The sequence below is a fragment of the Ambystoma mexicanum genome, chromosome 12 (genome assembly GCF_040938575.1).
Source record: "Ambystoma mexicanum isolate Mex_15411 chromosome 12, UKY_AmexF1_1, whole genome shotgun sequence".
In the NCBI taxonomy this organism is placed as follows: Eukaryota; Metazoa; Chordata; class Amphibia; order Caudata; family Ambystomatidae; genus Ambystoma; species Ambystoma mexicanum.
The window spans coordinates 572,335,496-572,361,382 of NC_090936.1; the positions used below are offsets into that span (position 1 = coordinate 572,335,496).

Genomic DNA, 25,887 nt, shown 5'->3' on the forward strand with positions numbered 1-25,887 from the left:
TGCATTTCATCATAGACTGGTTTGATCACCCATTGCTTACTTCGTTTTAAAAACACCTTAGTGTAGCGAGGCATCCTTACTTTACCCCTAGTCCTAGATTGTTCACGTCCGACATTGCTGTTATGGGCCAAGACCGCTAGTAGAGTGCCCCGAAAGCTAAAATGCAAGCACTTTAGGCACATATTGTGGAACACCTCTAAATCTCCTGTGTGACAGAATTCTGTCAGTCCTCTCAAATCTCTTGATAGTTTTGTCGAAAACAATCTTCTCAATGGCTTTGTGTGTCGGTGAAGATGGAATCAACCACTTCTTCTTCCGTGCCTCCTCTGGGGACAAAGGGCCATGTTCACATTGGTGGAAATGTTGATTTGCTGTCCAGCGGTGAACGTTGGTGCAGTGGTCCATCAGTGACCGCCATTTTTCAAGTAGTATTTCCACTGACCCTTCACAAGTTTTTGAGCTCCACCAAAGATGGTTGGTGATAGAATGGGACCACTGCAAAATACTTTCAAAACCTTTTTTTTTCCCCTGGAGCCGAGATTTTCTTATTGATTGATTTAGCAAGATGCCATACGTCAAATTGATGTTTAATATGTGGGAACTGCTCTCTCATTGTCTTGGCAATTGAAACATGTCTATCCGTGGCTATGAGGTTGATGTGCATTCCCCTCAATTGTATATATTCCACTGATTTTATAAATCCTAGTTTCTCCATGGCCACTGGCGATGTACATTGTGTTATCTGCACGACCACCGAACTCCATTTTCTTACTATCCATGTCCTGAAAGTGGTAGGTGCAGTACTTGGCAGAAAATCCAGGGCTGTCGCACTGTCCATCGCCGGCTAGCCTGAATCGTTTACCTTCGAATGTACTTGCTAGAGACAATTGTTTAATTTTCCAAGCATCACTAATGGCCGGAAACAGATAATCACGTTGGTATATGTAGTACAGCGCTTTAGAAATGAAATGGAGTCCCACAAACTGAAAGAAAGCCTCTAACTTTCTATAAAAAAAAAAGTGATGCAGCTGCATACAGTAGATTGCCTGCTGGCAGTTTCCCCAGCATCGGTTGTACAGACCATGAGAACCTATGATTTACAGGCAGCATTTATTTTGACGTTACTGCCTTTTATTTGACGAGTCACATTAATCAGTGGCTTCCCACATACTTTCCATCTAATTGAATGCACACATTTCAGCATACTTATAATTTCCATCAAACAACTGTCGAATACAATGTATTTGCTCTCTTTCATTAGACTGTCATCCTGCGTCAACGTTGTTTCGGCCTGTGACGACGTGGAGATTTCAACACATTGGAAAGTAATATCGCTGATATCAAGTTCTGATGCGTCTATGGATGCTGCGGCTGGTTCATTCTCTGACATTTTGACATCTATTACTTCAACATTGATGGGAGAACACAACAATGTTGACAGGTTTTTTGGTGGCAAAATTTTTGGCGGGTGTAGATTGTGTGAATTGATCTGCAACTACTTCAGAGCTATCTTCAATACATTCAATAACATCTTCTTGTGGTGGTGCGGTCGCACTGTAGCTATGGTCCAATGCAACTTTGCTGTAGTCTCCAAAAACAGTTAATTCATGTTCTGGCCATTGGACATGAGCATCTCGAGCCTGAACACGCCTCGCCTCAATTAATAGTTCCTCCATAGTGTACACGGTCTGGCAAGCCACATCTCTCATTCGCTTCACTGTCTGTGTATGTATAGTTCTGACACCCACGGGTAACTGGAGGAGAGATTGGAAAAAGGATGTTCAGTTTAAACACAAGATAAAGTGTAGTATAATTGACTGGAAAAAAACATATAATAGTCCCCAGCACAAACATTTTTTTAAAGTTATGAACTGTTTGTAACTAACCTTTTTTTTTTTTTTCTTTGCAACTTTTTTAACTCGACCTTCAACATCTGAACGCTGTAGCTTCGATTCGTTTCCGCATGTCCTCCCTTCCTCTTGCGCTGCAAGGACTATATTTTCTATATCCACATAGACAGCACGGAATGAGGCTCCATCGTCTCCCTGAAACATAGTACTTTCATTACTATGTATTGTTAGCATAAAACACACGTGAGGACGAACACACGGGTACATCTCAATAGCCAAACACGATTTAAACATTGTGTGCCACAATCAAACGACAGGTATTCGACCAGTGATGATCTATTTCGATGGAGCTGTCAGTATCCATACCTCTGGCTTTGCATGGACTGCCATGAATGGTGGTATTGGAGAGGAGGCATCCGCATCTCCCTGAAACACAGTACTTGCATTAGTATGCTTTTCAATATTGGAAACACAACACACACTTGGGGTCGACGGCACAGGTACATATAAAGAGATAACCACAAATGATGCATTGTCCAAAAGAATCAAGGAAAATCTAAATATGATCACATTTCATCGATTTATTTCTCCGATTTATTTACATCTGCATCATCTAAATTGGATGTTGTGATTGTAGTGGAAGCTTCGTCGTCTCCCTGAAACACAGCACTTGCGTTAATAGGGAAGAAAGTATAGCAAATGGAATCACGTTATATGATCACGCATGATGGAGCTGTCATTATCCATACCTCGTGCTGCTGAAGAATATCTATGGATGTTGCAAATGTAGTGCGCACTTCCGAAAGCTGTTGCGCCGATTCGTATACGCATGGTCCCGCTTCCACTTCCCCTGGAATTACTTGAATGTCAGGCTCTGCATCAAGTGCAGGGGTTGACGCTCCATCAACTGCCTGAAACATAAACTTAGTGAGGATTACAATAGTGAAAACATAACACACACCTGGGGTCGACAGCACAGGTACATATCAACGGCTAACCACAAATTAAAAATTGTGTAGAACAATCAAACGACAAGAATTCCAGCTCTGATGATGCTTGATGGAGCTGTCAGTATCCATACCTCCTGCTGGTGAAGAACATCTAGAAATGTTGTAGATGTGGCGGACGCTTCAGCATCTCCCTGAAAGACGGTACTTGCATTAGTATGGATAACACTAATTATAACTGAAAACAAACACCAGTGGACGATAACTAAGGTGTATATCAATTGGAAAGCACTAACCAAACATTCGGTAAAATAATTACACGATAAAATAAAACTATTACTTGACGTGCATAAAACAAGTCTGTAGCGGATTAGCCTAGTAAGATTACCTGATACGCGCTAGAAGTGGTCGATAACTGCGACCACATCAAGGATGTAGAATGTTCTTGCTTCAGATTCAAGGGATAGTCAAGAAGTTGTAAAGGTAAATTAATGATTAATAATGAAATGCCAATATTAAAAATAGCCATGTAAGGCGACAGAATACTTGAAAAATGCTCAATACAGCACAGTTCCCTGTTCCCATATATATACATTGCGTTTGTGGGTTATGAAATCGAAAAAGAATATATTGATAAATGTCATTCAAAAAACTATACACTCATATCAATATCGAAATTATTACAAGGGATAGATCACCTACAATATCAATTAATCCGTTCGGATACCTACACACTACCACAAGGCCTAAAGCTAAATCCGGACACTTGACTCACCGGTGGCGGAATGTGGACGAATAGCGTTTTCGAGCAATTTCCGTGTCGTTCGCCGTTTATTCTTCTTTGTTACCCAAGATGTTGTGTACATGTCCAAGGAAAAGTGCCGGCTGCAGATGCGGTATCAATCACCCCTCTTGTCCTGTAAGACTTGTTGGACTCTACTTTCCAGCTCATCCAGTGGATATCCGCAATGTCTGACCCATTCTCTTATTCGATCAACAGTTTTCGGGAATACATGCATTTTAGTGCCTTCAGATTTCGCATGGGTCTTCGAAGGGCAACCGCTAATCGAACAGGCAGGCATTGTTGATAAATCTGAAAAGTAAATATCGACATTATTATACAATCTTCAAGAATAAAGATTTGATACAAAAGTAAATGAATCATACAATGATCAATGCAAGGTTTGTTTTGGTCGCAGGAACTATACCAGTTCATTATGTGCGGCTTAGTATTTGCATAAGTTGCAGAAATGTATAAATGATGTGACTAAAATCTGAACATGTGACTCATCCCTTGGATGTTCTGTATTGCACGATAAGGAAACATGCTTACATTATAGACTGAACCCCCGAAGAATGCAATTCGATGACGATAGACACAGATGAAAATAAATAGATCTATTGATAGCATAGCAATGGAAACTCAAGTCAATAGCGATGAGACCAATGAACATAGCACTATTGTGTACTCAACTCGCAAATATATAGAAATTTAAAAATCTGCGAAAAATGACTAGGATACATGGCCTTACCTTGACCAACAAACAGTTGGATTCAGCAAGCAGAGCAGTATGTTGCAGGAGTATAGGTGGGTGGCCACAGGTAGCACACTGATGGGTTTGCTCTAAGCGGTCACAGAAGTTCACGGATAGCACGACGACGAGCAGATTAGCGTAGATCTCAGTGGTTGCCAGGTAACACGTTCAGGAGTTGACTTGCAAAGCACAAAGATGTTCTCATGAGACATCAAGTGGTTTATAAAGTTTTAGAAACAGGGGTGTGTTTGTGAATGAATGACGTATGTATGTCGTGGCCTGCTTCAAGGGGAGGCCTGGCTGGAGACACGGGGTCTGAGGAGGCTATGTGACCGATGGCCCCTTTGCGTGGGATACCTTTTGAAGTGTACATGTAGTTTGGCACCTTGGCCTTTCGCGCCCCTGACAGCCCCCCATGCCAGCGCTCATCCACTGGCGCGAACCGCCTTTATATCAATATAGTATATCGCCTTTATATCGATGATAGTATATCGTTGCTTATCAATAACAAATGCCACATACCGGAGATTCTTGTGAGCACAGACCCACAATTCAACCGGTGTATTATAGTGGTCAAGACCCTAAGGCCTGTATAATCCAATGGTAATTGTTAGTATAGATATATGTGTGACTTTTATAGAGACATAACCTACTGAAAGACTTTGAACAAGTGTTATTTAGTGCGTGCATTATCGAGAATGTTATGTTAGCGTAGATAGATAGTGACCACCCTGCTTCACAGCGACCAGACCTTCACCCATTCGGAGCACAGATGTCTGACGTTCATCATTGAATGGAGACACACTTGATTCATTTAAAAAATCGAAACAACCGTTGTTAAAATATATGTGGTGTTTTATTTTGTATCTTATTTTCATGACACAAAAATACAAGACTTTAAAGATTATACAGGTCAGGATGCAGCACAGCGAGAGAAAATCCCCTGTACTGACCGCTGTCACTCGGGAACGTTTCTCTAATGGCACGAACGGCACAGGCGGGTATCACTCTTCGAACGCGGTGTCCAAGCCTCCCGTGGAGCCACCATGTAAAGGAACGATAGGCCACCAGCCTGTACCACCTGTGAAAAGGAATGAAACAAACTGTTTTTAAATGACCAAGATAAGTTTAATAAACGTTTGTTGTCAATGACAATTCTTGTAACTAATGGCATTCTGCACGGACAAATGCTATCTAGACAATGCACACTATTGAACGACTTACATGCGTTACAATGATATGTAGATGTAATTTTGGATATAGTAGAAGAAGATGAAATAGGAGTGGCATGACAAGCGGAGTATACTTGCTCGTTACTCGGATTACGAGGACGAACAGTTGCGCGAAGTTCGTGCATAAGCACCATCATTATTCTCAACACGGCCCGTGTGAGGCAGGCTGCCCTGAAGTCTGTCAGCTCGGTGATGCATTGCGGTCGTGGCTCGCCTTCCGGAATGTAGGCCAGGCATCCCGAGTTTTCTCGGCAGCAGCAGTTCTCGTCCTCAGTTGGCATTAGCTCGCACCGATTGCATGTGCACCAGGTGGAGACGCCGTCCATGCGACTAGGCCCAGGCTCTTCATCTGTTGATTCGTCCTGCCAGCTGCCGTCCGACTCCCTATCGTTTTCGCGTGCTTCCCTTTCCAGTAGTTCCTCCTCGGTATACTCGGGCTCGTACATGTAGGGCATTATTGTAGCCATTGTGTGTTAAACAAACTAAAATAATTTATAGCCGTGGTACTGGTATCTGTTCACACGGGCTACAAGCGGCGAAAGTAGCTGACCAGAGCACTGAAACGAGTCGCAGAATACTCAAAGTAACACAGAGAGAGGAATGGAATCGAAAGTCTGCTGCTGTGTGTTGTGAAACAGTCTGTTTATACTTATTGAGGAAAGAGGCGTCCTGCCATTTCCATGGCGACACGTCATTAGCTGAAGCGCAGCGAATGTTGACACAAGACGTGCTTTGGCGTTGGGAAATGGGCGGTACGAGTCTGCTGATGACAGGCTCAGGGGCGGGGGATTTGATTTAGTGCCGCAAAAGCAGGTCAGCCAGGGCGATGGGGGAACTGATAGGATTATCAGAAAATGGCGGCTCCCTGGTGCTTGTTTTCGCGTGCGTCTAATGGACGAAAACTCGGGAAAGGTCCGTAAGAAAGTTTTCTAAAATCAAGTCACTTAGGCTTAAAAAAACATGGCCGACCCGTACGGACAATAACATTTTTTACTAGACCATGCCTTTAAGGGCTCATTCAACCAGGGGCATAGCAACTTCCACGGCTCTTCAGAGGGGTGTCCCAGTGCAAGACATTTGGGCTGCGGCCACTTGGTCATCAATGCACACTTTTGCAAAACATTGTTTAGACACCACTTCTTTCCAAGGAGGCCTTTTTGCAAAAGCCTCCCTTCATTCTGTGCATAATTGAAGAACTATGGTACTCCCTCCTCCTCTAAATTACAACTGCTATGGGAGTCTATCTAAGATGAGGAATACGTGGGAGGACACAATCCATTCGAAGAACAAGTTACTTACCAACTGTAACGTTCTTTCCACTCGATGTTCCTCCCACGTATTCCTCATCGACCCTCCCAACCTACCCCTCCGTACAGTTCTTACGCTTGTTGCACTTGTACTTCCTTAAGAGCCTGACATCTGTCGACATAAAATACAACTGATGCAACCATTAATATCGAAAAAACAGAACTGAACCAACAGGCGCGGCTCAAGCCATTTATACGAGGGATGACGTTGACGGCGGCCTTCGAGAGACCAAGCTACGCGGCCTCGAGCACAGCGCCCACTGGCAAAACATTTTCCAGAAGAAGCAGCAAGCTGACGAATATATCTAAGATGAGGCATACATGGGAGGAACATCCAGTCGAAAGAATGTTACAGTTGGTAAGTAACTATTTCTTCTCTGCAGGTGGTATACCACTACCCTCTTCAAGTAGTTGGTTACTTGCAAACTATTTTCTTCAACTTTTCAGCACCCCTCTACCAATGAAAATCCTAGTACTATCAAAATATCCCTTCTCCTCCCACTAAACACTCCAATACACATGACCGCTTTCTTCCCCTGCCCTGATCGTCCATCCTCTGATCCTGCACCCCTGAAAGCATCTTGCCTGCATTCCTCTCCAGTAAGAGCTAAATAGTTTTAATATTTCTGCTCTCTCTCATCCAACTTTAACTCTCTTTAACTTCGATCTTGATTGATTCTATTCCTCAGCACACCACCTCCTCACATTAACAGTATGCTTGCCTTTCATACCGACAGCCCTACATTTTGTCAAAACCATCATCCTGGGAATGCTAACTCGCCTTTTTAACCTAATCCTCCATACATCTTCTCCTCTTAACTGTCCTGCTTCAAGACCACTGTTGTCATCAAAGTTCTGAAACCCTATGCTCGTCCGCCACACTCCAACCTTCTCCCTCCTACCTTAATCGGAAGGATTGTGGTCTTCTAGGCTTTCACTTTAGCCTTCATCAGACACACAATACTTAAACGGGCATAGCCACCTGATACCAATTGCAAAGTCTGTTAAGCCACACTCGCCTCACATTCAAGACAGCGAAAAAACCTTATAACCCATCACGTCCTTAGAATGCTGTACTACTGTAAGATCCTTTTTTTGGTTATCCTCCCTCCACTGCCTCCCCCTTTTCACTTTTTACAAATGACCTATTTAACCATCTACACTCCTACCACCTTTTCTCACAAATTGTCAGGAAGCAGGCAGGCCAATACTGCTGATTGCTGTACAAGTTCCTGACATAAGTGCTCTCAGGTTTCTAAACCCTCTGACCCATGCACCCCTAACCCTACCCTACCACTTCAGTCACATTCAGCCTCCAGATGCCAGTTATCTGCACTCCTGGTTCACGCCACTGGTATACCATCCTCGGAGAAGTAAAATCCATCGTCTGCACCGATTTTTCAAAGGAAGATTTCCATGTGAATGTTGCAAGGCACAGAAATGCCTACTGCGCCCCCACACACCACCTTGTGCAACTCCTCTTGTTTTCTTGTTGTAATCCCAAATCCATTCACCCCAAAGTCTTGTGTACCACCAACACTGCCAGTACAGTTTGATTATTTTTCACCTTTATCCCCATTGCTTTTGTTTGTCTTTCTACATGTTCTCAACAAGACTCTTTACTGCCTACTTGTTCTCTTATCCTCCTTGAACACCACTGCCCCAACAAAAATATGTTGAGTAAAAGATGGTGGAGTTACTACTTCAGCATGTGATCTTGTCAGGGGTCCGTTGTTCAGATTGAGTCAGTCTCCCTGACAGTACTTGTATCACTTTAAATGAATGATCTGATAGCCTGCCATATAATGCTAAGGAAGGGAGAAGACTGACCACATCTATTCTGCATTCATTGAATACTTCTGCAACTCTTCTCAGCAAATCCCTTACATGCAACCAACATAGCCTGGATGTGTGCTTTCATGGCAAAATCCTGCCAACTAGAATCCACTTTAGACTGTAAGGGAAACTTCACTGATGGATACTGGGAGCAGATATCGTACTCTGTTATGGAGTCTTCCTAAAGTCCACCTGTGGTAGGACTTTATAAAACTGTTTCCTTGGTATACCAGGCTCCAACTTCTAGTATAGGCCTGTACCACTCAAGGTATTGGTAGTATGGCAGAGCAGCCAGATATATATTTCTATATCTATATCTCTCTTCAGATGGATGAGTACCATTTCAAATCTAATAAACACTATGGACAACCAATGCTATAATTCAGATGAGTAAACCAGAGCGTAAAAGTAATACGGTTAATTAATGCAATTCAAAGGTAAGAAGAACCACAACTGTTCTAGTAACTCAAAATGTTCTGTTGTATGGATAAAATGAATGAATAATGCCAACAATTAGCAGGTAAGCACATTTTAAGACTTGTAATACTTTTCAGAGGCCTAATGGCTTTCACACTCCATCCCTAGCTAGGTACGTGTTCTTCAGAGTCAAATTGGAGGAAAGCAGGTAAGGCAAAGCTGTTGAAAAGGCAAAGTCCTAGAGGATTTTTCATTTACAAGTAAGTAGCAGGCTTTTGTTGGTAAAAAGGGTTCAGGTACTTTGGAGAAAGCTCCCTGAATGCACACAAGCCTTAAGCCTGGGCGAACGTGTACAGGCGAACACCCTAATACTGGAATAGGCAGTAAAGGAGCGACAGAATGACTTGCGGTAAGTATTACCCCGAGTCCCACACTACCTTAGCAGTGATTAAGATGATGAACCCGGAGGACATCACGATGCGACAGCTGCAGACCTGGTCTCCTGTTCCTTGGTCATAGTGATTAAAGGAGGGAATCTTGAAGGGATGTCGTAGCAGCAGTCAAGAGAGGGAACCCCCAGCAAAGGATTCTTCGTGCACCAATGCAGATCTGTGATTTTGGAGCCTCTTCAGACACCAATGACGAACTGTTAGGTAAGAATTAGTGCAGCCCAACTTGTGTGGGACTACACAAGACTCATCTCTTGGTATTAGGTAACCCACCTTAATATAGGCCATTATACACAAGTTGGTAGTGTGACTGAGCAGCCAGGCTCATCTTATGAGTGGTAATGTGAGCTGTACAATGAAATCAGTAAATACAAATACAGGTATCCAATTAAACACTTGCCCACTTAAAGTTTTATAATACATTATTTATACACAAAGATATTTCATGCATTCTTTAAAAATCAGTAACTAGCAGTAACATTAATCCAAAGTTAGGATTCAATTCAATTCAAAAAGTGAACAATAAAGCAGGTGAGTAATTTATTCATATGTTACACATTTTCAAGCACCCGGAGGTGACGTCATTTGATATCAGTATAACACTTATTTTGCCTCACCTTTGCAGTATTGAGTTAAGGAGGGAAGGGTTTGGGTTACATCGGAACAGACTGATATTCTATAAAAACAGTTAGATTCTCCCAAAGGGATGTAGGCAGTGTTCTATCCCAGCATTAAGTGTTCCTACAATTAAAACCTGTAAGGGAACACGCACTACCAAAGCCAATAGGTTCGGAAGGAGGCCTTTAGGTAGACAGGACAGCCAAAGTCAATGGGCAAAGTGAAAGTTTGATGCTCTTCTTCTTAGAAAATGTTTCTTAAATAGTTGGTGTTAAAAAGGAAATCCCAGCAACTCAAGGGGAGTCACTTTGAAGCAGCACAAGCTGTAAGGCCAATGAGTTGAGATCAACTCGGAGTAGGGTTAAATAGCAGTCCCAAAGGTAGGAAGCACCCCAAATGACAAAAGGATAAAGTACCCCAAGCGCCACAGTACCTTTTGAAATGAGGTTCTTCAGCTGGATGCCTTCTGATTGCAGTGCAGCAGACCCTTGTTCCTGGTCCTTGGTTGTGGTGACAAAGGGGAGGATGTCTGGTGTGCTCCTGTGGCAGCACTCGAGAGAGGGTCTGGGCAGCAATGGATTCCTCAGGATTCAGCGGCTCTTTGTGACTTTGGTGCCTTTTTCTCAGCATCAAAGAACAACAAACAACTCTGGTTAGAAGGTCTTTGATCCCTTGGTCCTGGACTCTGGTGAGGGGACTCTGGATGTGGATTTCCTGCTTCTGTGGGGTCCTATGGATGCCTACAAAGTTTATGGATGCCTACAAAGTTTTGGCCGGATTCACACTTCAGAAGACAATGCACTCACAGATGGTCTAGGTACCCTGGGTATTGGGATTCTGCAGATTTGGAAAGTCGCAGCAAGTCGGGGGTTGCGCCAAAATAGTTTGTCTTGAGGCTAGTTGGTCCCAACAGCCTAAGGGAGGAATTTGTCCCGTACAACTCTTCCCTGTCGATTTGAATACGGATTCGGCTCAGCTGCAGGGCTTCACCAGGCACTTTGCGGTCCAGGAGGGTGCTGCTGGCAACTTCTCTCGTCTTCTGCTTTGGATGTTGTCCTCCAGTGGTAGATTGTGCTTAGTCCCCAAAACCTTGTTTTTTAAGCATGTTCTCATTTATTCACAGCCCTAGGCTGTCAATCACAAAGCAGGGTGCCTGTCCTCAGGACAGCCAGCCAGCCCGTGGGGACTGGTTTTGCTCAGGCACACCTAGAGACAAAGGACAGGGAAGTTTCGGGACCCTCCCTCACTTCCTGCCTTTCCAGACACACTGGAGCCTGGGCGGGCTTCAAGGCTGAAGCCCGCCAATGCCAAAACATGCAAAGGACTCGAACATGATTCAAACAACCGAACAAAAGCCCAGAAGAAACTGACAAGAAATGGTGACAAAAGAAGACCGGCCATTTTGTGAAAATGGTCACCCTTGGATACTGTACTGCAGCTGGGGTATCAGCCTGCAGATACAGGTCACCAAGTTGTAAAAAAGAAACCATTGACACCAGCCATTCAGGTGAGTTAGCGTAACAAAATGTTACATGAGGAATGGGTTAAAGGAGTTACTATGTAATCCCCAGCGCTTCACATAGGATGATGCCTGCTGGACCCACAAAGGAAAAGGTAAGTAAGACCTGGGTCGGCTTACTATTCTTGGGAACAGTAGTTCACCAAAAAAAATGAGTTAAACATTAAGAGAAATCCAAGGGACTTCTCAGTGGCGCTGCACAAAAGGTGCTGTGTCACACAGTGCAAAAAGCAGATGCCTATGGAGTTTACCAGACTCCATAAAACTGTAAAGAACCCAGAAAATCATAGTCGGGAAAACAAATGAGTGAGAGAAAAGTCCCACATGCTCAGGAGTAAAAATGAAAAAGCCCTGAGTCCAGCAAAAGCGTTGGAGGTCTCTAAGGGTAAAGGGAATTGGCACAGAAATTGCAGTTCTCCCTTCCAAACTGTTACTACCCGGTCGATTCTCCTCGCTTGCTCTGTTCTACATTCTGGTGCGGGGACTTCGAGGAGGGGGATCTTGCCTCTGGAGGTCCGGAAGGAGTGAATCAAAGTTTCGGGAGGATTTGTTTGTGGCAATACGATGCACTGCAGGATGGTCGCAGGGCCCATGGTATTGGCGGTTTGCTGCCCAGGAAACTTGCAGGTCATCGTGGGATGGCTCAAATTGCAGGTCGTCTTGGGACAGATTATGCCTACCAGCCCACGGGAGTAAGTCACCCTCTTCAGAGCTTCCCTGTTGATTTGCAAACGGTCAGAATAGAAGTGGTCACTTCAGCAGGCTTCTCTGGTTGCTGGAAGTTGCTGCAGGCATCTCTGGTCATAGCCTTCTTCGGATCTGTAGTTCCAGTGGTCGACTGTCAGTGCACCAGGAATTCAGTCTTTTATCCAGGAAGCCAGCCAATCCGCACTGTTAGGCAAAGTTTGTATCCATTACCCTTTAGGAACACTACAAACAATTCTAACTACAGGCATAGGAAACTCAACCTTTGGTATAAGCTTGTACTACACAGTTTTGGTAGCATGTTGAGCAGCCAGGCTTATCTCAAGAGGGGTCAGTGTGAGCTGTAGTGGAGTTACACAGAGGTTTACAGGTACAAGTATTCAAATAAACTCTTACACTCAAGGTTTCTTGAATAAACATTTAAACACATAATCAAAAGATTATTTAGAACAAACAAGAGACCACAAATATTCTTAAGCAAGCTAATACTTTTGGATCCCCCCAAAAAGAATAATTCAGTACAATAGGCTAGGCCAAAGTCAATGGGCAAAAAGTCTTACATAGGATGAAGCACTTCTGGTAGGCATATGGAAAAGTCTTTGCACAATGTTTTAAAAGTGTTTGAAGAAAAGAAGAATTAAATCTAGGGCCACATGCTGATTAGAGTAGTAGAAGATGCAAGCAACTCTACAGCAAGAGGTAAGTTCTCTTAGACTTTGTACAGTACCTTTAAAAATGAAGAAAAGCTGCAGCAGATGACTCCTGTTCCTGTGCAGATCTGAAGATCTTGCTGTTCGAGGGACTCCTGCACTGGGACGGTCAAAACTCTCAACTGGCAAACTTCACTTTCAGTGGCTGTTCAGTATTTCAGCTCCTCGCGTCTACCACAAATAGCAACACTGCAGTTCCTGGCTGTCGAGATGGACTTTCCTTGCTTCTGTGGTCCCGCACTCTGTTGAGGGAGCTCAGGCTTGGTCAGTCCTGCTTGCTGGGAGTCCAGAGGATCTTCCTGGAGCTCTAGGCCAGCTTAAAAGGAACGCACACAATCTAGTGTTCCTCTCCCTGGCTCTACAGTTTCCAGCATCAACTCTGTGGAAATTCAACCAGCTCCGAGATGGATGTCCAGGCGGCTTACTTTGGAGTTGATTGGTCCCACCAACTCAAGGGGCGAAGTCATCCTTGCAGAGGCTTCTCTGTCGATGCAAACCTGATGTTTCGGCACTGCAGTAGGGTTTCACAGCGAAAACCAACGGTCCAGGAGTAGCAGCAAGCGTCGTCTTCAAGTTCTTCTTTGGTTCCTTCGTCCAGTGGTCGACTCTGCCTTCCAAGCCAAAAGCCTTGTCTTTTATTCAGTTCTCTCCCATTCATTCCAGCCTAGCTGTCACTCACCCAGCAGTGCGGCTGTCCTTGCTGGACAGTCAGCCGGCCAATCACCACAGAGTCCATTTGGGTCTCCTAGGAGACTAAGCACAGGGAGTTTCGGGCACCTCCCTCGCTTCCTGCCTACCCCACACAACCTGGAGCCAGAGGCGGGCTTCACTTGTGAATCCCTCCAGATGCAAAGTGAACAATGGGACCAAACCTGGTTTGGTGCGCAGAGTAAATCTCAAAAAGGACCTTACCACAAAGAAATGGCGAAAAAAGAACAGGGCCATTTTGACAAAAATGGCACCCTTGGGTGCTTTACTGAAGCTGCGAACGCAGCCCGCGGTAAATGCACACCACGGTAGTTAAAACGAAACCACTGCCACCAGCCATTCAGTGAGGAAAGGGTAACATAGCTTTTTTTTTTTACACAAGAAGCTAGACAAAGGGGATACTAGGTAACTTCTCCAGCACCCTATTGTAAGATAGTGTGTGCTGGGTCTAGAAAGTTACAAATGTAAGTAAAGTCAATTTTACTTTACTGCTCTGGGAAACAGTAGTTTATCCCAGAGAAGGTATTCAAACCTTTGGGAAATATGAAAGACTTCCCTGAGCCACTGCACTGAAGGTGCTGTGTGTCACAATGTAAAAGATGATGCCTGTGGAGTTTGTCAGACTCAATAACCAAAAGAAACCGTGTTCAAGAATCACATAAAAATACATGAGAGTTGGAAAAAAGAATCTCACTCTCTCCAGGTTAAAAAAATCAGGTCCTCAAAATTCAGCAAAGTTGCTAGGGGTCTCTAAGGTGGAGGGAATTAGCTCATTTGAGAGAATTCTGCCTAACACGCACTCGTGCCTCATTCAAACTTTGGCAAGTGGCTGTCCTTTCAGTTGGAACTGCTTGTAGTTTCGGGATCCTCCCCTTCTTCTTGTCCTCGCACACAATCTGGAGCCTCGGCGTGCTTCGCAAAGGATTCCCGCCAAAGACAATGTACATTATGTATATTTTGTAAATTGTTTATGCCTTATCTGTAAACCTTGTAATCATGTGCTATTATCTTTGTAATTTCTATGTTTCTGTATACCAATTCGCCTGTATATGTATGCTATGTCTGTAACCTAATTCGCCACCAAGTCAAGCGCCTAGTTATCTCCGGGTTCAGCACCCTGTACAAGCAAATAAACTAAATTAAACTTGGGGTGTACCTAATTACACTCGCGCCAGAATCAATACACCCTCTAGGAAAATAAGGCGGCAAAAAAGGCAATCTTTAATCTTACAAAATGAGGATGGTAGCAAAGGACTCTGCTGCCTGAACGGTCTTCTCCTGTCCCTCTTCCGTTCCTTCCTGCCAAAGTGGCTTCAGGCAGGGGTTTATATGGGCCCGTCTTGCCATGATATCACTGGGGCTGGATCATGACTTCAGCCAAATCCGCCCTTCTTCCATAATGGGAATTTTTCAAAGCAGCCTTTCTTTGTTGTCAGCGGTTTTGTCATAGTGTTCTACATTTTGCTAGCTGTGCAAAAACACACTACAGCTCTGCTTACTTTTACAAACCTTGAGGCCTAGCACAAGGAAAAATGAAACCTTTTTATGTACACATAATTTTCATTCATTCTATCCATATTTCACTCATCCTGCTCACGTTTTATCTGGGTCCTGTAGTCTCCTCCACGCTTGACTCTTATTTATCCCATTCTGCATTTTGTCGCACAGAACATGTGATTACAATTTTTTAACCTGCATGGACCCTTGACGGACAGTGGGCATCTAGTGAGTCATTTTGTGCATGCTGGCCGTGGTGACGAACACCGCATAAGTGCCTGTGGTCCATTTTAGATCACAGACTGCATTCCTTCTGAGAAGGAGGGGGAGTTTGACTCATATACAGCACTAAGAATGACAATGCCTAGGATCTGACATTACAAATCTAAACAGCTAGTAGTTAATTGTGCCTCATATTTAGACAATAACTACCTTCTTCAGTCCCTGCCTATGTCTGTGTCTGTGATGTTTGCATGAGAGAGCCTTCCCTGTGCACCTGCCCCCCCAGTCTATTATAGCACCTTAAAGAGGTCTTGCCTAACTTTAAAGCGCTTGAGGGTTCAGGGGACCCTGGTGCCTTCCCAACACCCCTCAGCAATCCACATGAGGTGGTGTGTGCTGATCTCACAAAAGGAAAGGGAAGAAGGATAAAAAGTATCACCCTATTCGTGCGAACATCTGTTCACACAAGGAAAATAAAATGGGGTAATGCCATAGGGCTGCCAGCAACACTGCATAAAATGTGCTGTGTGCTGCAAAAGTAAAGTTCAGATGCCTTAACAAAGATAGAGGAAAGCATGATGCCATAATAAAGTACAAAGATAATGAACAAGGGTTCCCATAGTCCGAGCTAAAGAATGAGTGAGTGGTGAAAAGGCTTCCACTCACTCGGAACAGACACAAAAATCCAGGAGTCCAGTAAAAAGTACTTGGGAGGGGGGGGGGGTTTGCAGGTGGAGATTTGGAATACAAAATTAAAAATCTCCTTAACACTCTCCCTTCCTTCCATGTTGGCACACTGTTCTTGCCCCTCCCTATGGAGACACTCCACTTTATCTTCTGTTATGCTGTTCTGCCCATCCACTATTAAGTGCTTTCACCCTTCCCCAGTCTACTTCATGGTCAAAACCTCACTTTGAAACTGTCCTCACTCCCACTTAACCTTATTTCTATAAAGTGCTTCTAGTTTTATTTGCCATTTCTCTCCACTATAGTTTTCTTTCATTTTCATGTGTTTATCTGAAACCTGTTTAGAGAGCAACCAAGTTCTCCATTCTTACCCTCACCCCACAACACCCTCATTTTTAGCACTCTTTTCGTGCCCTGCTGTCGTCCTCCACCATGGCGTGCTATTATTCTTCCCTTCAAAAGTTAATTGCTTTTCTCTACTTTTTATTTCCTTCTTGGACATTCAGACTTTTTGTACTTGAAGCATTTCCCTTTTTTAATGTATCTGATCTTTTTTCTGTAATCTAATGCCTCCCTTATCTCTTTCCAGCACTTACCTGTGCCCAATTTCACCCCGACGGTCTCATTTTTGGTACGGGCACCATGGATTCACAGATTAAGATTTGGGATTTGAAGGTAAGTGGCGACTATCACTGCACTCAATAGTGCTGACACACCCCTGTTAGGACAGTTTTTCTGAAGTTCAACTGAGCAGTACAAGACTCCACTCTTAGTATAAGGCTGTACCACCTGAGTCTTATTTTAGGAGGGAGAGAGGGCTGTAGAATCGGTACAAATTAAATTATAATACAAATGGTCCAAAGAAACACTGAAACACTATGTATTGTAAAAAATAAATGGTTTATTTAAATACAAGTAGGCGAAGATAAATCTTGGGGGGTGGGAAAGAAGTGCTGTCACATTATATATAACCACAATTATAAAAACAAAACACAACACTATGCTTGAAGGTACACAGACCAAATCATATAACCTTATTTGGAAACCTAACCGTAGTTCTAGGGAAATCAATCCTTTTCATACACATTCAGTATAGGTCACACCTATTCTTGGGGACTAAAAACCAATTGTTACTTTCAAATTACTTTAAGTAATTCAAGGGTAGTAGATCCTACCAGTTGTACCGTGACGCTCCGTAACAAATCACATAATCAACTGGATAATATACATTTTGTGAATAGTGGAACACTTATTCTAGGTACATTAAAAAAAAAAAAACCTACAACTACTCTTGTGATAACAGTTATACTAGGTGAGTAAAACCTAAGGATGTAATATTCAATTACAGGTGCTTTTATGATCAGTGAAACACAGATTGAGATAAGCAGTAACTCTTGTAACTTATTGTACAATGGTTCACAGCTAACTCAAGGTAAGTAAAATGCATATACTTTTTCAAGGCGCTATGAGCAATTTGGGAGCAGGTATACACCTAAGACTGTTTTTGTGTCCGTTTAAAACAGCTCACGGAAAGCAAAACCAAGTGTTACTCTTTATAAATGACTCGCGGTTATTCTACGTAGGGAAAACCTAATGCAGACTTATTCTGGACAGGCTAACAGCAAGTCAGGGGAAGCAAGACCCAATTGGGTAACACTCATACATATATCCTAACAGGGATAGTAAAGTGAAACCAACATTACTTTTGGGAAGAGGCACAACCAAATCACAGGTGAGTAATATACCCTTACATCTACTTTCTGTTAGAATGGCAAAACGGTTTCTAAGGAAAGAAAGATGTTACATATACTTTTTTCAGAATAGCACAACACACATTCAAGGTAAGTAAGAACTTTTGTAACTGTTCACTCTGAGTTACAGAACACTTATTCTATTTTCTAGGCAAAAGGCCCAATCCTTTAAAAGTCTTTCCCTTATTCTTGGAGCATGAGTGTTCTCAGTGGCAGAAGGGGGTCACTAGGGTCTAATGTCCAACAGGCAGTGTCAGGATAGGTTCTTAAGTAGCAAATGTCAGAGTTCCTAAGGAAGACTGTTCAAACCAGTGAGTATTTTACTTCAGAGTTAGTTGAGGGTCCAGGGGCTTCACAGAAGACACCCCAGGAGGATTCCAGCAGTGAGCCTTGGTGAACTGGACGAGAGGCCTCCCAATCACAGAAAACACCTCAAAACTACACAGGAATCACAAGAGACTTAAGGTAAGTAAATAGCCAATAAAACAAGCCAATACCACAATACCTCCGCACAGAAGATTTTGCAGCAGGAGGACTTCAGGATCTGCAGTCAAAACCCCAGTCGACAGATTCCTTGTCGTGGTGACTGAAAATAGGACCTTGGAAGGGATTTTGCAGCAGGGATCAATGTAAAAGGCTCTAGGCAAGGTTGTCCTTGTGGCTGGATTCGGCTCAGTGGATTTGGTGCCTTTTTCAGGAGCACCGAAGTAGACAGAATATCGCTGATCAGATTCTCGTTCCAAAGGTCCAGCACTCTGGTGAGGGGACTTTTCGTACTTGATTTGTGTCTCTGTTGATCCAGCAGGATGCCCATGAAGTTTCAGTGAGATTTGGAATTCGGAAGACCGTGCACAACCCAATGGCTCGAGGTCCCAGGCTATTGCGTTATTGCAGCACGGCATGGGATGGCTCAAAATACAGGTCTTCTTGAGTCTAGTGGTTCTCACCAGGCTCTGGTTGTGATTTTTGGAGTCCTCAGGTCGATTTGGAGGACAGGCTACAGAAGGCTCAAGTTACACAGCACGCTCTCCGATTGCTGGAAATTCTCAGCAGCTTTTCCTTCATCCTCCTCTGTTTTTGGTTCCAGTGGTCGACTTGTCTTCAACTTCCAGGTTTGGAGTATTAAACAGGAATTGCAGCACAACCTCTGCATTCTCTCCCTGCATTTTACAACAAGGGGCGGTCTGGTTGTAATTGCTGACTTATCAATGCATATTTCTTGTGCCTAGGATGGCATATGTCCCTTCTTTTTAAAAATATTTCATGTGTACAGATAAAATGCATTGTTTTTGTTTGTAAACAATTCCTACTTCCTTGTGTTCTTTCTAAGAGCTAGCTGATTCATGCTATCCTAGCTGCACTGCTTACAAAAGCCCACAAGAGTGTTAGTGACAAGGGTAGCCTTTGATTCCATCTCTTTCGATAATTCTGCTTAAACCCTCTGGAGTCAGGCCCCCTTGAAAAAAAGAGGGTCCCAGCCCTTATCTCATACATTCTATCAAGAGGGGTCAATGTGAGCTGTAGTGCTGCAACATAGTTTTACAGTGACAAGTATCCAAATAACACTTATACTCAAGGTTTCTTGATTAAATAATTATTTATTAATTTAAGTCAGTTTTAAAATGAGCCTTCTTTGGAAGGGAGCAAATATGTAATTCTTAAATATACTTCAAAATGCACACTCCCAGTTCCAATAAACCAGTAGATACTCTTTGGGGATGGCACACAGATACTTCCTACACCCTGAGGTGACTTCAAGAACTAGGACACTGTGGACTTTGATATATCACTGGTACATTTAGAGCAATACTGAGTTAGGTGTCAAAAAGGAAAAGGTTAGGGAAGGAAACCCTTTCCCAGCTATACAGGTAAAGAATGTATGACTTTTGGAGGGACAGATAAAAACACAGTCAGAGGTTAGAGTCTTCAGGGAGCCAGGACAGCCAGTGTCATTTGAATGTAAGTAAAAAGTCTTGTGCAATGTTATCGAGAGTTTTGTAGAAAAATAAATTTCTGTTTAGCCACAAGCTGGGCGGGTTGTGGAGGGCAAAGCTGCAAGCAACTCTGCAAAAGGCAGCAAATGCAAGTCTCAACTCGGAGCAAGCAAGCTACACAACAAGAGGTAAGTACCCCTTAGTTCACAGTACCTTAGGTCTGAAGAAATTGGTTCCAGCTGGCTTCTGTTCCTGTTGTAGTATGGCAGACCCTGTTGTTCCTGGGCCTCAGTCGTTGGGACAAGGGAGGAGGACGTCTGGGGACTCCTGCACTAAAATTCGAAGGTCGGCGGCAGTAATGGGCAAAGTTCAGACCAGCAGCACTTCGCGGTTTCAGCTTCTCCCGAATAGCACCACTGCGGTTCTTAGACACTTTGTAGGCTTTCCTTGCTTCTGTGGTCCAACACTCTGTTGAGGTGGCTCAGGCTTGGTCAGCCCTTCTTCGTGGGAGTCTGGAAGATCTTCCTGGAGCTCGGGTTCGGCTTAAAGATGAGGCACTCTATTCTGGTGTTCCCCTCCCTGGCACTCGGTTCCTGCAGCAGCAAATGGAAGTACAGCCAGCAACGAGAGGATTTCCAGATGAGTTTGTCTTGTGGTCGATTGGTTCCACCAACCGAAGGGGAGAAGTCGTCCTTTGCAGGGCTTCTCTAGTCGAGGCAAATTTGGAACTTCTGCACTGCAGCAGGGCTTCACCGGGCAAACAAACGGTCCAGGAGTTGCTGCAAGCTTCTCTTCCAAGTTGTTTTTTGGATTCCTTCGTCCAGTGGTCGACTCTGCTTTCCTTGCAAAATACCTCACCTTTTATGCAAGTCTCTCCCTTCATTTGCAGCCTTGCTGTCACTCACAGCAGGGTGGCTGTCCTCCAAGGACCGCCATCCAGCCAATCACCTTAGGAGACTAAGAACAGGGAGTTTTGGGCACATCCCTCGCTTCCTGCGCTGCCAGACACGCTAGAACCAGAGGCGGGCTTCAGCAGTGAACCCTGCCAAAGACCAAACTAACAAAGGGACCAAATCTCAAGAAGGACCTTTCCAATCTGAAGGGCTCTGGAAAGTAACAGCTTCTCAATGAAAAGGTCAAGGGTATCTCCATCGTTCCATACCCTTCTTGGCTTGCTGTCTTTCTTCCCTCATTCAGCTGCCATCGGAAAAATACTGTTCCTTCGTGTGCTTTACCTCGCTCAGAGTGTGCTCTTGTGCTCCACCTTTTATCCGCGTGGGGAAGCTTAATGGAAGTCAGGTGTGAGTGGTACCGGTAATTGCTTGACCTTGCCTGACCACAGTAGCCGGGCAGGTACAATGCTCTGGTGTGAGTCTGTTTTCTTCCAGAGCGGGCTGTCTGTGTGAGTGTAGGGAAAGGGCACGGGGGTGGTAAAGTTCCTAAGTATCCTACCAGGTAGGATGGGGTAAAGGTATTACAGGGAGGGGGATACCGTGTTTCGCGTTCAGGTGTCCCACTCTGCGAAGACCACTCACCCAGGTGATCCTACCACACTGGTCCACCCTCAGGAACTAGATCCAAAAGGGATGGACGTGTCCTGGCCAACTGGATGACAGATCACAGAGGACTAGCGGGTGAGACACCACCTGGTTTCTCGCAACAGCTAGACCACCTCTTTCTGTAAAATGCATTGAGAAAATGCAGAAGTTGTGCTGTCCTTCCTGATAAACTCTGAACCTGGAAGCTGCTGACAAGTCGACCACTGGAACTGAAACCGAAGAGGAAGATGAAGAAACGAGGGTCGTATCGATTTCCAGCGACCGGAGACCCTGCTGTGTAACCGGATCCTGCTGTTACCCTTCCTTCCAATTGTCTTGGGGATCCGGAAAAGGACGACCTCTATCCAGAGCCTGGTGAGATCCACTAGACTTGTACCATTGTGCAGTACATGGTCTTCTGAATCTGAAAAGTCCCTTCATCAGAGTGCTGGAACTTCCAAGTGACGAGAATCCGACCAGTGATATTCTGTTTTCTTCAGGCTCCTGAAAAGGGCGCCAACACCACAGAGCTGCATCCAGCCACAAAGAAATTGTTGCCTGGAGCCTTCCCCGTTGATCCCTGCTGCAAAAGCAGTTCCAGTGTCCTGTCTTCAGCCTTCAGGACCAGAAATTCTGCGACCAGGTTTTTGGCTGCAGATCCTGGAGTCTTCCCCCGCTGCAACCTCTTCTTCTCTGCTGAGTAAACCATGCAAAGAACCTCTTGCCTAGATCCTTCCCCGTGTTCCCTGCTGCAAAAGTCCTTCCAGTGCCCCGTCTTCTGGCTTCATGATAAAGGAATTCAATGACCAGGATTTTGGCTGCAGGCCCTGAAGTCTTCTTGCTGCAACTCTTCTTCCGTGTTAAGGTACTGTGTTGGTTGGGGTATTTACTTAACTTAAGCCTATGTGATTCCTGTAAACCTTTGGGGGTGTTTCTTGTGATTGGGATTCAGTTCACCCAGGCCCACTGCTGGAGTCCAGCTAGCGTTTCTTCTCAGACCTCCCTGGACGCTAAATAACTTTAAAGTGAACTACTTATTTGTTGAACAGTCTTCCACCCATATCAGAACTGTGAGACTTGTCCTTGGCCTCAAGCCCAGGGACTGTATCTCTCCAGGACTGAAATTTCTACATTGGCTCCCAGTGGCTGCGAGGATTAAGTTCAAAACCCTCTGCATTGTCCACAAGGCCTTCTGGGGCCTAAATACCTTCAACTCTCTCTTCCTAAATATCTTCCTTCCCGAGCCCTTCGCTCATCCGTCTCCAACTCCCTCAGGGTCAGCCGCTTCTCGAAGCAACGAGCTGGGGGTAGATCTCTCTCCGCGGCAGGGGCCTCCCTCTAGAACAGCCTTCCTGCCTCCCTGAAACTTGAGGAGAACCATCTCCGGTTCTGGAAGCGCCTCAAAACCTTCCTCTTTGCTTCTGCTTTCACTCTACCTCTCCCCTGCTAAATTCTTCACTGAAACTGCACTGAATCTGCAACTGGGCCACCCTCACCGACCTCGGTCCTGGGCCCAGCCACTCTCCACTTGCACTGCCTCCCTGGCAACCCCTGCACTGTGGGACTGTCTCTGTATCCCTACAGCCCCCTTCCCAGCACTTGTCTGCACTTACCTTGCACTTGCCACCAGCTGGCCCTATTTATTTATTTTTTATTCTACTTACTTTGTACTGCACTTCCCCCTCCCCTTCCCCTTGCACTTTTTCCCTTCCCCCTACCCCTGCACTTGCGCAGTCTGAATGACACCTGGCCTAGTAGGATCGTTGTCTGTCTTCTCCTTGTTCCCCCCCCTCCCTGCCTCGTCGCGCCTTGAAACACTTGTGTATAGGCGCGTTACAAATGCCATATCATATCATATCAGGAACTCTGACTTTTACCTGCAACCAACCCCATCTCACCCTGCCTACAGCTGGCTCCTAGACCACTAGGCTCCTCCTCCTCCTTCTTCTTCTTCCGAGCGAACTCTTGCCATAGACTAGCGAACTGAATGAGTAAAGGATTCTGTCTTGAAAAGTATAACCATGTTTAAAAGTACTTACTTATAAAAGAGTTAGTTGATAACTAACTCTGAGAGTGAACAGTTAAAAAGTTCATAGCTTGAATGTGTGTTTTGCCATTCTGAAAAAATATATTTGGTTATTTTACTCACCTGTGAATTGGTTGTGCCTCTTCCCCAAAATGCATGCTGTTGACTTCACTTTACTATTCCTGTTAGGATAGGAATGTATGAGTGCCTCAATTGGGTCTTGGTTCCCCTGACTTACTGTTTGTCTAGAATAAGTCTGCCTTAGGTTATACTTACCTTTTAAGTAACTGGTAGTTCCTTCATAGGTATGTAGGTTTTTACTTGCCTTGAGTTAGCTGTGTGCCATCCTAACATATGTTGGATTTATTGCTTACCTCAATCTTTGTTCCACTGATCTGAAAGACAACTGTAATAGTATATTAAAAAGGTTTTACCTGCCTAAAAGGTTTTCATTAGGTGTTGCTGATCTTGGTCTGCCTGTTACAATCCTAAGTTAGTTTAAAGAGTTCTTGCTCATTTTAGACTGTGTTCCACTGAGCTGAAATGCAACTGTAATTGTATATTACACCAAAAAGGTCTTACTCACCTAGTATAACTACGTTCTCCTTGTTGGGTAAGATTGGCTCAGAACTGGTAAATCTTCCTGACCTGGGTCAACCCCAGAACCTTTTGCTTTACTAGTGTGATATTTTTCCTTAATACCTCAATGAGTGGGAACCTTTTTCCACACTCACATAATATTTAACTCTTTTTATGGGTGTCATTTTTAAGACTCCCCATAGTGTCTTTTTAAAGTTATCCTCTTTAACAACTTATTGCCAATAAGTGCCTGTTGTTGCTGGGTTGCCCTAGGGGCTCCCCTTTTAACTTTCTTGTGCTAACCTTGAGTGAACTACACTTCCCAGGGGTAGAAAGGATCTTTGGATCCCTTTTACATTTTGTTAAATGAAACCAGCACACCCCACCTTATGTGGCATGCTGGGGAGATGCAATGTATCCCCTTTCACATAAAAACTGTAACAAACAGTGACAAGCTTACCTTCAAAGGCTGGTGGCAGTGATATCTTGTATTAATTTGGTGCACCTTTACCGCAGGCTGTGTTCACAGCTGCAGTAAAGGGACCTAAGGGCGTCCATTTTTACCAAAATGGCCCCGTCTTCTTTTTTGCTATTTTAGTGTTTCTTGTTGTTTCTTGTTCCTTCCCCTGACATCTAGGGTGGGAAATTCCTTTGTGTGATTTTTGTTTTCGGGATTCCCCGTCCTGGCTCCAGTCTGTCTGTGAGAGTAGGAAGTGAGTGAGGTGTCCAAAACTCCCCAGCTCTTTCATATGCCTTGCTTGAATGGGGACACATCCCAGTGGGGGGCTGGCTGTCCTGATTTGACAACCAAACCGCCCTTCTTGTAAAATGCAGGGAGAGAATGCAGAGGTTGTGCTGTAATTCCTGATAAATACTGCGAACCTGTAAGCTGAAGACCTGTCGACCACTGGAACCGAAACTGAAGAGGAAGATGAAGGAAAAGTGGCTGAGACAATTTCTAGCGACCGGAGAGCCTGCTGTGTAACCGGACCCTGCTGTAGCACTTCCTTCCAATTGACCTGGGGACTCCGAAAAATGATGACCCCGACCCAGAGCCTGGTGAGACCCACTAGACTCCAGACCTGCATTTTGAGCCATCCCGCGCGTTGCTGCAACCTTGCGTTGTTGCATTACCACAATACCCTGGGACCTCAAGCCATCGTGTGGTGTACAGTCTTCCGAATCTCACTGAAACTTTATGGGCATCCTGGTGGATCTCCAGAGACCGATTCGAGTCTGAAAAGTCCCCTCACCAGAATGCTGGACCTTTAAAACGACGAGAATACAACCGCGATTTTCTGTCTTCTTCTGTGCTCCTTGAAAAGGCGCCAAATCCGCAGAACCGCATTCAGCCACAAGGGAAACCTTGTGTAGAGCCTTCATCAATCCCTGCTGCAAAGTCCCTTCTGAGGTCTTGTTTCCAGTCTCCACGACAAGGAATCCACTGACCAGGTATTTGGCTGCAGACCCTGAAGTTCTCCTGCTGCAAAATCTTCAATGCTGAGGTACTGTGATGGCTTGGGTATGTACTTACCTTAAGCCTGTTAAGATTTCTGTGTAGCTGTGGGTTGTTTTCTGTGACGGGGAGGACTCTCATCCAGTGCACCCAGTCCCACTGCTAGAATCCTGCTAGGGTGTCTTCTGCGAAGCCTCTGGACCCTCTTCTAACTCTAAAGTAAAGTACTCACCTGTTTGCCCAGTTTTCCTAAGGAACTCTGACTTTTGCTACTAAAGAACCTATTCTGACACTGCCTTTTGGTCACTAGTCCTAGTGACCTCCCACCCCCATTCTGCCAATGAGAACACTTGTGCTCCAAGAA

The 25,887-nt window shown here is 44.5% G+C and overlaps 1 protein-coding gene across 1 annotated transcript in view; it reads left to right on the forward strand.

Moving 5' to 3' along the window:
- Positions 1-25,887, forward strand: part of PRPF19 (pre-mRNA processing factor 19) — a 218,870-nt gene that overhangs the window by 172,470 nt on the left and 20,513 nt on the right. The window contains exon 13 of the mRNA XM_069628891.1: positions 16,829-16,914. Coding sequence (XP_069484992.1) covers positions 16,829-16,914 — 86 coding nt within the window. The remainder of the gene's footprint in view (positions 1-16,828; positions 16,915-25,887) is intronic.